At 41.6% G+C, this 12439-nt stretch overlaps 1 protein-coding gene across 8 annotated transcripts in view; it reads left to right on the forward strand.

Moving 5' to 3' along the window:
- The window catches only part of LOC103132503 (sphingomyelin phosphodiesterase 4), a 23141-nt gene that overhangs the window by 7810 nt on the left and 2892 nt on the right, over window positions 1–12439 (forward strand). For 3 of the 8 annotated variants that reach the window (XM_016667425.1, XM_016667433.1, XM_016667431.1), the window contains exons 6-12: window positions 1295–1403; window positions 1544–1596; window positions 4388–4539; window positions 4871–5003; window positions 6150–6221; window positions 7935–8072; window positions 10460–10608. In XM_016667425.1, the coding sequence (XP_016522911.1) occupies window positions 1295–1403; window positions 1544–1596; window positions 4388–4539; window positions 4871–5003; window positions 6150–6221; window positions 7935–8072; window positions 10460–10608 (806 nt within the window). The remainder of the gene's footprint in view (window positions 1–1294; window positions 1404–1543; window positions 1597–4387; window positions 4540–4870; window positions 5004–6149; window positions 6222–7934; window positions 8073–10459; window positions 10609–12439) is intronic. The other 5 variants (XM_016667426.1, XM_016667428.1, XM_016667427.1 and 2 more) reach the window with 5 other exon arrangements.

A 12439-nucleotide genomic window follows, 5' to 3' on the forward strand; every position in this document is an offset into this window, starting at 1 on the left:
TCTGATCCTCCGTATGTCTGATTTACTGCAGTGAGCCTCGATGTAGCCAAACTCCCTCATTGTTTTTATGTCATATTAGCTTCGCTGTGTTGATGCATTTTGACCTGCTTCAATTTTCCGCCGCAACACGCAAACTTCCCCTTTCACTCAGTGCGTTATAGTTCCACATCGCTTAGGATTTGTTGCTGCTGCGTTTGTGCAGAGTGAAGGAAAGAGGAGACCAGCTGCACAGGCAGGCTGGAAATGAGATGCAGGTGATCGGCAACAAGAGCCAATGATCGCCGATCACCGATCATGCACTTTTTTACGAAAATCGGCTCGATTATGATCGGTGACCGATCGATCGGCACACTCTAATTATTACAATATTATAACTTTATTATAATGAAAAAAAAATGCACTTACCAAACAAAATGGCCGCCCTGGCGATGACGACACTCTGAACTATGGAAACAGAAGGAAAAACTTTCCATATTTTCCAAAAGACAAAACTTCAAAAACCTGAAATTTGTTTGATAAAATTGATTTATTGACATGCCAGAATCAGTGCAGCATTTTCCCAAATGTTTTTCTTTATACACACAATGTTTTACTTTAGATTAGCATAATGCTGTGGTTTATAAAAACAGGGGCGCCTGCAGGATATTATCGGACGCTACGCACAAAACTATCATCACGCCTGATCCACATGAACACAGACACATCCTCAATGCGCATAAACGAGACAAACCAAACCCTAATTGATGCACACGGACACCATGCGCATGGTGGATCAAACCGCAGGTCTGATACAAATATTACTATAAAAATAACATATAAACTCTAAAAATAATGTTACACTAAATAATAAAGACAGGAAAGCAAAGCTGACCCGTTTGTGGAGGAGGAAGCTGGTTTATGTGAGACTTCCAGAGGTTGATGTGTGGCAACGTTTCTTTCATCTCTTCTCTTTCTGAGAAGAGAAGGAGAATCTCTTTACTTTATGCAGTGTAGATATTCTGCAAAAAGATCTTAACAGTTAAATCCGATAAACTGGATTTAACTGTTCAGCTCTCCCAGTCTAGCGTGACTCTGAGCGTGGAAGATGTCGCGTTCTGCCAATGGAGAATCGATGGGTGTCCCATCAGCGGGTCAGTTCAAAAACAACAACAACTCGTTAATATCTTTTTTTTATACTCTGATTAAAATCTCAAGGTGCACATAGTGTTTACTGCTGTACAGCTGCAGGCGCGCCTGTATGCAAACATGCTGTGGTTGATATGAGCATAATGTTTTTGGTAATGTGTGTGTTCAGGGTCCAGTGAAGGCCTGCATCCAGGAGGGCGTTCTGCCCGACTGTCCTCTGTTCCACAACAAGCTGCAGTTCCCGCTGCCGGGCGTCCTGACGCTGAACGTCGCTCTCAGTATCCTTACAGGAGCTGCTGAGGGTTTCCTGCTCATCCTCACATTAACTTCAGTTTTCAAACTCTTGCTATTGTTCTTAGTGATCATCAGAGAGGAAATTACTTCCTGGAAAATGAATTTATTCCTCAACTCTCTGCAGATCCTTTTGAGTTCTTCATGTTTAATTTGGCCTACTGCCTCATCGCTCCCAGGGTGAGTTTACATCACTGCGCTGATGAACTCGGAGCTTTTATCCTGTTTCAGACGTTTGATTTCATTTAAAACTGAATAACATCAAAATCCATGTAGTCATTAGCGCTGCAAGTAATGATCATTTTATTAATTGATTAATGTATGAAGACATGCAGTAAAAGGTCGTCATCCGGGTCAGGTGAGGCGTCTTTATGTGCTTAACTGCTGCGCCACCGCAGCAACCAGGAGCTTTTCTCAAGTTGAAGGGTTTTTATTTGCTACAAATGATGAAAAGTTAACTAAAAGAATTATGATGTTGACTTTGTGGAAACAAAATGTGTATTTTTTAATTTAAAACCAAATTACATTGTTTGAATCTTCTAATGTATTCCTAATCTAGTTTAAAATAAGGGTGTGTGGTTAAATGAAAAATTTGCAGAATATGTTTAATTGATTAATGGATAGAATAACCGACTACTAAAATAATCGTTAGTTGTAGACCAAATAGAGACAATCTGTTATAGAGATTGTGTAAAAAGATCTTCTAAATTTTACGCTAACATTATTTGACGTCTTCCTGATGCTGAGGGTGAAATCTGTTATGGGCAGACAGTGGGTACTGGTGGTGGCAGCATCATGCTTTGGAGTTATTTTTCTTCATCTGGGATCTTGGTGTATTGGAGGGAGTCGCAGTTGATGTTGGCTGAAACCCTGCAGGTTTCTGACTGGAGATGAACAGAGCGAGGAGCTTTTCTCCGTCCTAAGCCAGAATAGTTACGTTTTATAATCAACAAATCAATCATGTTTATCTGTGTAGCGCATTTCAGAAACAAGGCAACTCAAGATTCTTTCCTTCTAGGCCTGTCGCGATAAACGATAAATTAATTAATCGCACGATAAATTAAACCTATCGACCTCATTTTAATTATCGGCTTTATCGTCTCTTCCTGCCTTTTCTCTTTCTGTTGATGACACTGAATGAAAAGAGGCTCAGCTACGGTCTCTCCACTGACCCTCCCTTCCTCATTTCCTAATGTCCAGCTCACACCACACGAGTTGTCGGCCCATTTTCAAAACCTGAGACACATTAGCCGACAGAAATCCTGAGTATAACGGTTCGATCGGGTTCGTCGTGCTGTGTGGTTTCCAGCCACATGGGCGCAAAATAATGGCTACAAGTTCAGTTAACTAATTTTAAAACCAGGCATTAAGCAATGCTTTGCTAGAATCTACCTGTGATGCATGTGGCTAGAGTCAGCGTAAAGTTCCGACTGAATGAAAACCATTATAACCTATTTATGTCACGTTAATGAAGAACAGCTGAAAACTTACCGGGTTTATCAACTGCGGTAGCAATTTGGCTCCAACTCCTCCCCTTGTCATTTCTATATTTGCATGAAATGCAAATGTAGAAATTAATATTTGAATGTGGAAACATTCAGATATTAATGTTTCCACATATTTCCAATGTCCGCTGGACTTCCTGTCGCACTGTGTCAGCTGTTTGGGATTCCCCTCATAATTTCCCCTCAGAAAGCAGGACGAGAATCCGGCTTTCTGATTGGCTACCTGTCAGATTCAGCGTTAAGCTCCCAGTCGGGGAAAAACCCCTGATTTAGATCGGAGCAGCCACGACAATCTACATCACACTGCAGGATGATCGGTTACGAAATCAGCAGCCAATCATAGATCGGCCAACGATCTAAGATTGTCATAATTGGAAAATAGGGGCAAAAAATCGTGTAGTGTGAACTATTGCATCAGGTAGTCGGATGTGTCCATCTTCTCTATTTAAATCTAGTGATTACTGAAGGCCAATACAGTATACAGACTTCATAATCTGCACTCTTTTGGTTGAATGCAGTATTTATTTCCACTTTGGCTTTATGTTGTTTAGTTTTTATTCAAGTACGTTTTTTGTTAATGGAGACTGAGAATCCATTTTATTTTTGTTTTTCTTTGTTTCGTTAATTTAGTTTATCAGTTCCAGTGTTATGTGTTTTTTGAAAATAAAGTGTATCTATCTATGGCAGGAAATCGCAGGCATTAGTCATTTCCATTAAACCAGTGTCAACTGGTCTTGAAACAATATTATCGTTTATCGTAATAATTTTTTAGACAATTAATTGCTCAGCAAAATTTGTTATCGTGACAGACCTACTTCCATTATAAAAACACAAAAATATAAAGTCATTGCACATCAGATTATTGATCATTGTTTAATTTGCTATGGTTCAAAGCAGCTCTAACCAGCTGGGTTTAGTCTTGAAGGCGCTCAGTGTTTCAGCTGTTTTTCAGTTTTCTGGAAATTTGTTCTGGAACCTGAATGTTGCTTCTCCCTGTTTGGTTCAGAACCAGAACCAGCAGGTTGATCCAGCAGCAGCAGATCTTTAATCTATTCACTGATTTACAAACTACCAGCAGTTTAAAGTCTCAGTGAAGGGATAAGAACCGGGTGGCATAGAGCCGGGTGGTGTAGATCTGGGTGATGTAGAACTAGATGGTGTAGAACTAGATGGTGTAGGACCGGTTGGTGTAGAACTAGATGGCGTAGAACCGGGTGGCGTAGATCTGGGTGGCGTAGATCTGGGTGATGTAGAACTAGATGGTGTAGAACTAGATGGTGTAGAACCGGGTGGTGTAGAACCGGGTGGTGTCTCTACCCTCCTGGTTCTAGTCAGATCTCCAGCTGCAGCTTCCGGTCTGTCAGTCTGACCTGCTGCAGGAATCAAACCACTAAATCCTGGTTGAGTTTCTCTGGATTATTTATTAATTTCCAATATAATCGATTGTCTTGGTGTTGTGATTCCAGAACTGCCTTCAGCCGCAGCTCTGCAGCTCCACAGACAGCGCATACTTCGTGCTGGTCGACCTGTACCTCAAGTACTTCCTGCCCATCGAAGGAAGTGTTCCTGCATCTCCGTTCACCGACTCCAGAGGTTCTGTCGCGGCTCCGTCACCACGGTAACTGTTAAACAGTTTTTAACACCTGAGTTCATTTATAGAGTAATCTTAGAAACAACAGGTGTTAAACTGAACACGCCAGGGAGGAGAATTAATGGTAATGATGACAGTTTCCCGAAGAGGAAAATGTACGAACTGGTAAAGAAGGAATAAATAAAGTAAATGAAGTGATGAATTCTATGATGATGATTATGTGGGAGGCCAGTTATGTTGGGTTTATTTCATATTCTGGCTAAAGGAAAAATCTCAGCAGCTCTACATCCAGTAACGGTGAACAAAAGCTGATGGATTCTTGATAAGTACTTTAAATATTTGGTAAATTTTCTCTCAGAGCTTCCAGTGTGTCGTTTGCGGGTTACGGCGTCCACAGCCCGAGCCTCCTGAAGCACCACATCTTCCACCAGCCGTCGGTGAACGCAGACCCTGCAGCGCAGGAGATCTGGAGGTCCGAGACGCTGCTGCAGGTGAGAATCGATTCTGCTGGTCCGAGATGCTGCGTCCGCACACGGGTCTCACGCTCTTCCTCCGCGCCCTGAATATTTCAGAGATCAACTAATCTGTTGATTATTATGATGATTATTTGATAAATCAGACAAAAAAATCACATTCTGCAGATTTTTTTCTTTAAGCCTTTAATAAACAATATTAGAATACATTAAGAGTTGCATATAAACATAAATAAATTCTTCTTTTAAATAAATAAGGAAACAAACATTTTATGGTCTAAAAGTCAATATCAATTTTTTTGTGAACTTTTGATCATTTGTAGCAAACAATGAAACATCCAACATGAGAAAAGCTCAGGTTTTCTGCTGAACATCAGTGTAGAAATGGTTATTGATTAACTGATTAATATCTGGTAGCGAAGGTGTTAAATGTGTATTTTGTTCAGAATGTGAACCAGGTGGTGCTGAGGGTAGAAAAGATTTAGAGGCAAAGGGTTTCTTCTCCAATAATTGATTAGTCATGATTAATCGTTTCAGCCAAAGTTCACAGATGAAGAGACTTTAATGTTTCCTCAAATTAAACACTCAGTGAGGACGAAAACATGGTTGGAAAACATTTTTCATAAATCATTATTCATCAGAGATTTTGGCATTAATAAGCTTAATTCAGCTCCAGTATTCACATTCGATTGTGATTTCTGACCAGAATTGATTCTCTGATGTAAACCGGCTGCAGAAAGTGAACCAAGCCTAACTTTTCTCACCGCATTTAACTGCATTACAGTAATACAACTGTTCAGTTATTAAGCAGACACCTGTCAGAATAACAAGCAGTTGTTCTAGACTTTATGATTTTGTCTGAAAATTTATGAATCTTTCGGATCTAAAGTCTCTTCAAGCTAAAAGCTTTCATGCTGGAAAAATTAAAATCTCCAGATTTCTGCTGCATTTAAATGTTTTGTCCTGAAAGAAACTACTGCTGAAACTTTGTGGCAGTGAAAGAAAACATTTTATTTTCTGCTAAACTTTATGCTCACAAACAACCCAGTGTGGCTTCAGCAGTCCTCCAGAAAGAGAGGCAGGATGGAGCAACCGGGACCGATCTGAGGTCGGATCAGTTTCTGGATGATTTTCCCTCTAAAGTTCTGCGTTTTGTGTCTTCAGATGTTTGTAGAGATCTGGCTCCATCATTACTCCCTGGACTTGTACCAGAAGCTGCAGTCTCCTCAGGTAAAGGTAAGGCGCTTTCCCTCGCCTCCCTGCATCCTGCGCTGCAACGCTGCATACTGGCTGTCGATTGGCTGATTCTGACCTGCTGATGTTAAAATAATTCAACTAAAAAGCTGCAGAGAAGATCCTGCCTGTCCTCTGCGTTCACACCCTGAGCCGGACCGGGTCGGATTGGGTCTTCGGGCCGGCGCAGCAGAAACCTCTGCTTCAGATCATTTAGCGGTTTAAAGCTGCAGCTACTGCGGTCAGGAGTTGGGCATGTTCCTGTCGCTTGTCTTCCTCTGCATGCTGCATGCTGCATGGCACCTGAAATCCAGGAAGGAACTTCAGCCTGAAGTCGGTTCTGATCCAGGCGGCCTCAGCTGAACCAATCACTACAAAACTGAACTCATCAAATTGCTGAGCGGAGAAAAGAGCAGGACAGACGATAAAGAATCTGAAAACACAGGGTTTCTGCTGGTTCTGGAGGTTTTCCTGCTTGGCTGCACCGATGGATCGCTTCGGCTGATCTTATCACCACTAAGGTCTGAAATCAGCCACTGCCTCCAGTTACATTTTGCAGTAAAGATAAAAATCCTTCTTTTCCTGTGAATCTGTTCAGACTTGATGCTGGAGTTCCTCTCAACAACACGCATGGCGACCTGGATGGGAATCAATTCCCACTGTCACGTTTCCTCTCGGAGCAGAAACTGACTGCTGGTTTCCAGTTTAAAAATGAAGCCAAATAAACATTTTAATGGCGACTCTGCTGCTCTGAAAGTTTGGCTGCTGCTCTGCTGCAGCTCTGTTTCGTATTTCAGAGGAAATTATCTGTTACTGCTCCGTTCAGAGGAAACTTCATCTGCTTGGAGCGGCTGGAAGGTTCTGGACCATTTTCACTGTTCACCCAACCCAGAACCTTCCAGCTGGAGTCGGTTCTGCTCAGCTGTAGGGACGGATGCTGAAGTTGCACTGCAAAAACACAAAATGTGACCAAGTATTTTAGTTTTTAGCACAAATGTTTTATTACACATGAAATACAACAAAACTAAGTTACAATACGTTTTCAGCAAGATGTAAGAACTTGTTAAGTCAAAAACTCTGATATTCATGGAAACGTTCTGGTTCCACTGGCAGATTATTTCACTGGTAAAGACATTTTTCCAAGTTACAAGTGAAATAATCTGCTAGTGGAACTAGAATGTTTTAAAATTGATATTTAGAAATTATTTGCTGAAAACAAGCTGTACTGAGATATTTGCACTAGAAACTAGACCAAAAATATTTGGTCAGATTTTGTTTTTGCACAGTGAAGCTGGTTTTATTCTGATTGGAGGATTTTCTATAAAAACTGGAAGCAGATGACGTTCAGGAGCTGTGAAGGTCGTCTGTCCGTCTCCATCACAGGGAAGACGGAGGTCCAGCGCCGGTCCTCAGGCTGGAATCCGACTGGTCGGGTTGTGTAGGACCGGACCGGATCGCGGTGCCGCCTGTAGGACTGGAGCGGGTTCTGGTAGAACCGGATCTGGACTCTTCTGTTTTTTCTCCTTTAACAGACGAATCGTTTTGTTCCTACAGTCAATATTTTCTTCTTTTTGTCTCCTGTTGTGTTTTTTCCTCCTGAATATTTTCGGCCAAATGTTTCTTTGTGGTTGCTCTCCTTCTGGTGCCCCCCCTCCCCTTTCTGTACCACCCTCCCCCCGTGTCCCCCCTGTCCCCCACCCTCCTTCGGGTGAACAGCTGGCGCTGCTGCAGTACCGCCTCAGTATGTCCAGCATGCCGTGCCAACCCCTCGCCCCTCCTGGCTCTGGGACCCTCCACACCTACCAAGTACTTTTACCTTTTCACTCAGCAGCGCCCCCCTGGGGCCTCCTGGAGGTAAAGCTTCGGTCCAGGATCCTTCTCTGGTTAGCATGCTAGGTTAGCATGTGTTAGCTGCTGCTGCTGCATGAGGGGAAGCGGCTCGCGGCCCGCCACGCTTTAATGCCGACGCATAGCTTCTGCCGATAGCAAGGCCGAAACGATTAATCTGATTCATCGATTAGTGAAGTAATCATCAACTAATTTAGGGACTGATTAATCTTTAAACTGGAGTAAACAGACTCTAAAAAAGGCCATTTGACAAAAGAAAACAATCAGAGCAGAAATTAAACCAAAACTGGTCATAAAAATGTAAACGTCTGTTCTAGAACTGCTCTAGTTCAGTTTTAGCTGGTTCACATTCTGAAAAATAATCTCCTGTTAACCACGTCTTGCTATCCAAAAAGGTGATTAACAGGTAATCAATAAGTAGTCTCCAGATCAACTCTACGCTGTGAAGGAATTTTAGCTGCACCGTTCCATAAAGACCTGCTGCTGTTGCATTTTAAGTTGCTCCTATTAATGATAGCTGGAAATGTATTTAATATATTCAAGCTATTTTGACTTGTCAGTTTTGATTGTTTCCAAATAGTATATTATCAAATAGCGATGAAATAGTTATTCCATATAATTGCCTCAAAACGTGACCATATGAATAATAATCTGCAGCAACTGATGCAATGAGAGCAAAAATCCAACAAGCTTTTTTTTTTTGCCGTATTTTGCAGTGTCACATTAGGAAAAGTTGATGAAAATGGAAGACAGTTTCCTGAATTTTACAGAAAGGTTTTATGCTGTGGGTTTTGGCTTTTCTAAAAGAGTCGATGCACCAACGATGGAAAGATGCTCTGACTTGGCGAACGCCGCCATCTACTGGACGGTCTGAGCCTTACCACGAGCAGCAAACTGGGAGATGTCAAAGTTCAAATCTCCAACTCATGTCATTGGTCCAACCTACACTTCCTGCTTCTTCCAGCCATGCGTAGAGTCAACATTTGATGACATCACGCTGTGCGTAGCCCGGCTGGTTGACTCCAAATCAGCAGATGGAAACGCACATAATTTGCATTTTCTTCGATGTTTTAAAAGTTTGCTTGAAATTCGCATGGCAAGGAGTCAGAAACGTAGCTAAAGATTCTTCAGAAAATCAGCTCTGTTTATCTGAAAATATTAGAATTTTTAAAACAACCAGATCATGCTTCTGTTTCCTGAATCTTCAGTAAATCTGCAGATTTCGGGTCCAAGTTCAGGCCATGCGTATTTCAAAGAACCCGGTCAACATTGGCCGGGTTCTTCATCAACCATAAAGATCAGAATTAATCAAATTTACACAAAAATGTCAGAATTTGCAGAGAAATGTAAAGATGGCACCATAAAAACCAATTCAGACAGTTTAACTGCAAAAAAATCTATTTGGGGTTTAGTTACTCTTTAATGACATGAATATGTCTTTATGTTTTTGCGATACTGTAGACGAAAAAACACAAAATCTTACAAAGTACTTTCTGTCTCGTTTCTGGTGCAAATATGTTAGTTTACTTAAAATAAGGCAAAATAACTCACAGGTAACTTCAGCAAGATGTAGGAGCTTATTTTAAGTCAGTAATTATTTCACCAAAAAGTTCTAGTTCAACTGACAAATAATTTCACTGGTAACAAAATTTGTTTCCCATGTTACAAACAAAATAATCTAGTGGAACTAGAACGTTTTGGTGAAGGAATTACTAACTTTTAACAGGCTCCTATATTTTGCTGAAAAGTTACCTGTGAGTTAGTTTTGCCTTATTTTGACATATATGCTGCATAAATGAGACTAAAATACTTGGTAAAGTTTTGTGTTTTTGCAGTGCAGTGAGTAGGGGCGAGTATTATCTCGCCGTCCAGTCCAGCTTCATGGTTTGTGCAGAGAAGGATCCTCGACAGCAGGCGCAGTCCTGCAGCAGAGCTTTGGATCTTTGGGCGCATTGCTTGCGTTGATGCATGGCCGTTTCTCTGACTTCCTGCTGTCACTGTAAAGCGCATGTAATGCCAGTAACAACAACCATCTTTGCATGAGTTCATGTGTTTGTAATTGGCTGCAGATGGGATGGCTGATTGCTGCGGAAGATCCAGTGTTGCATCATGCTGCTGTAGCAGGAAGTGAGGTCACACTGCTCATCCTGTTGGACTTTGATTAAATTAAAACAAAACCATCGACAGATTCTTAGAATACATCTGAAACAAACATCAGAAACCAAATAAAAACTAAATGTTCTGTTATTAAAACACGTTCTGATCCAGAGTCGGAGAGTCTTGAGGGTTTGAGGCATGTGGCCTCACTTTAGGGCGGGGCTGTGATTGGCTGCTTTGTGGAGCTGGTGGAGATGATTGGTGGTGTGGATCGCTGTGACTGGCTGTGTTTCCAGGAGCCCTTCAATCCATCAGAGGAGCACGTATTGGTGGTGCGCCTGCTGGTCAAACATCTGCACGCCTTCTCCAGCAGCCTGAAGCCGGAGCCGCCGCTCTCGCCGGCCCACTCCCCCCCCCACACCAGCCCGCTGGAGGAGTTCAAGAGGTCAGCAGCTTTAAAAGTCCCTGGTAGCCATGTTTACTCCGGGTGCAAACTTAAAGTCAGAATATCTCCTAAATTCATGCATCTAAAATAGTGTTTCTCAACGGGGCGGTATCGTTGAACTGTGCTACGAATGAAGTGGCACAGTTCAGTCGTTTTCTAAACCAATGTTCATCTCAAAATATAACTTGATTGAAAAAAATAAACCTTCTGTGTTAAAGCAATTTCCATCTAAAAGTCCCATTTACATTATTGTGCACTGATGAGGATGCACATGCTGAATCAGTTCACTCCATAATGAGACAATTTAATATCAGTCAGGTGGGAGGCCTAGGGGGGGCGTTCAGAGGATAGCAAGGGGCGCTGGGATTCCTCTGGGGGGCGTTTGGTCGAAGGTAAACGTTACACCTTATATGCACAATACCAGTTTAGACTTTGAGCAACTTGGTAAAACTGTATTGTGTAACATTAAATCATGCCTGGCTGCAACGGTATCGATGGCAGCTCTTCTTCTTCTGTTCAGTGTTTGTAGCTTCTTGGCGCAGCTCCGTTCCTGCTACTGGTAGCTTCACCGCATCAGTTCAGCGTTACAGCCTGTGATTCACTTGTCTGGTGTCTGATTTTCAAATATTTTATGTTTTATTGAGGATTTCTTTACACCTGTTTTGACAGTGCTGTGATCATGTAAAAGCAATGCATTAAAAAAGTTTTAATGTTTGTCTGGATGCTGCACTCTTCCATGGGAGGCCAACAGAAAATTGCTCTTATAAACATGTTACGATACCCTCACTGTGTATCCCTCAGAAAAATGAGCCCATTTAAATAAAGACATCCCTTCATGGCTGATACCACGATAGTGAGCATTAATTTTATAGAGTTAACATCGGTTCTGTAAGTGATCTGGTATGAAACGGCGCCACAGCACTTTTGAATGTCAATCATCAGAATACCGGAGCTAAAAGGTTTACGTCAGTCTGTGCTTTTCTCCATCGATACGTGCTTCCCGGCCGCTCCGCGCCTTATGGGGTAAAAAAAACAAAAAACAAAACAATGCGCACGTTGAAACTCTGAAACAGGAGAACCGTGACATAGAACGGAGCAGCAAACTATTAATCTATAAATCAATAGACAGGTCTATATAAAGATATAATCCATGTTTCTGTCTCATATTTGTATGACATTAAAAGGAACTTTAGTTTTTCCACTGAAAGCTCTGGTTTGCACACTAAATGCCATGTGGGTGAAGTTTTATGGATGATGCTCTGATGTCCCATTCTCCTGAAGGCAGCACAGAGCTGCTCCACCAGAAACACTGAAGAGAAGAAGAGCTATGATTAATGTAGTTACAGTTCTAACCATGTTTTAATGCTGCAGAGCTCAGCCGGTTTGCAAATAGATCAAAGCTTAAACTGGCATGTTGAAAATCTTTTATCATTTTGTGGAATATTTAACAACTAGAAAATGGCAAAGAATAAGAATATTTTTCCACTCTGGCTGCTGTTGGCCTACAGATTTTAACTTGAATGTTCATTGCATTTTTTGTAGATGCCTGTAAAAATATTTTCTATTCTCATGGCTTTTTGTTCTCTGGGAAATTATTTTGATGATAAATACAGAAACAACCATAAAAATCAAAACATCTACAATAGTGATAGTAATATTAATAATAAGATAATATTCAGTGCAAAGTATTCTGCAAATTCCTTGGTGGGGGGCAGTGAGGGACCTGGATAAGGGCTGGGGGGGCGCTGGCCCGAAAAAGGTAGAGAAACACTGATCTAGACCTTTATAGATCTAGAGCTTCCAGAAGTTGTTTTAGTTTGAGGTTTCTCAT

This window comes from Poecilia formosa, unplaced genomic scaffold (genome assembly GCF_000485575.1).
Source record: "Poecilia formosa unplaced genomic scaffold, Poecilia_formosa-5.1.2 Scaffold1089, whole genome shotgun sequence".
Taxonomy (NCBI): domain Eukaryota; kingdom Metazoa; phylum Chordata; class Actinopteri; order Cyprinodontiformes; family Poeciliidae; genus Poecilia; species Poecilia formosa.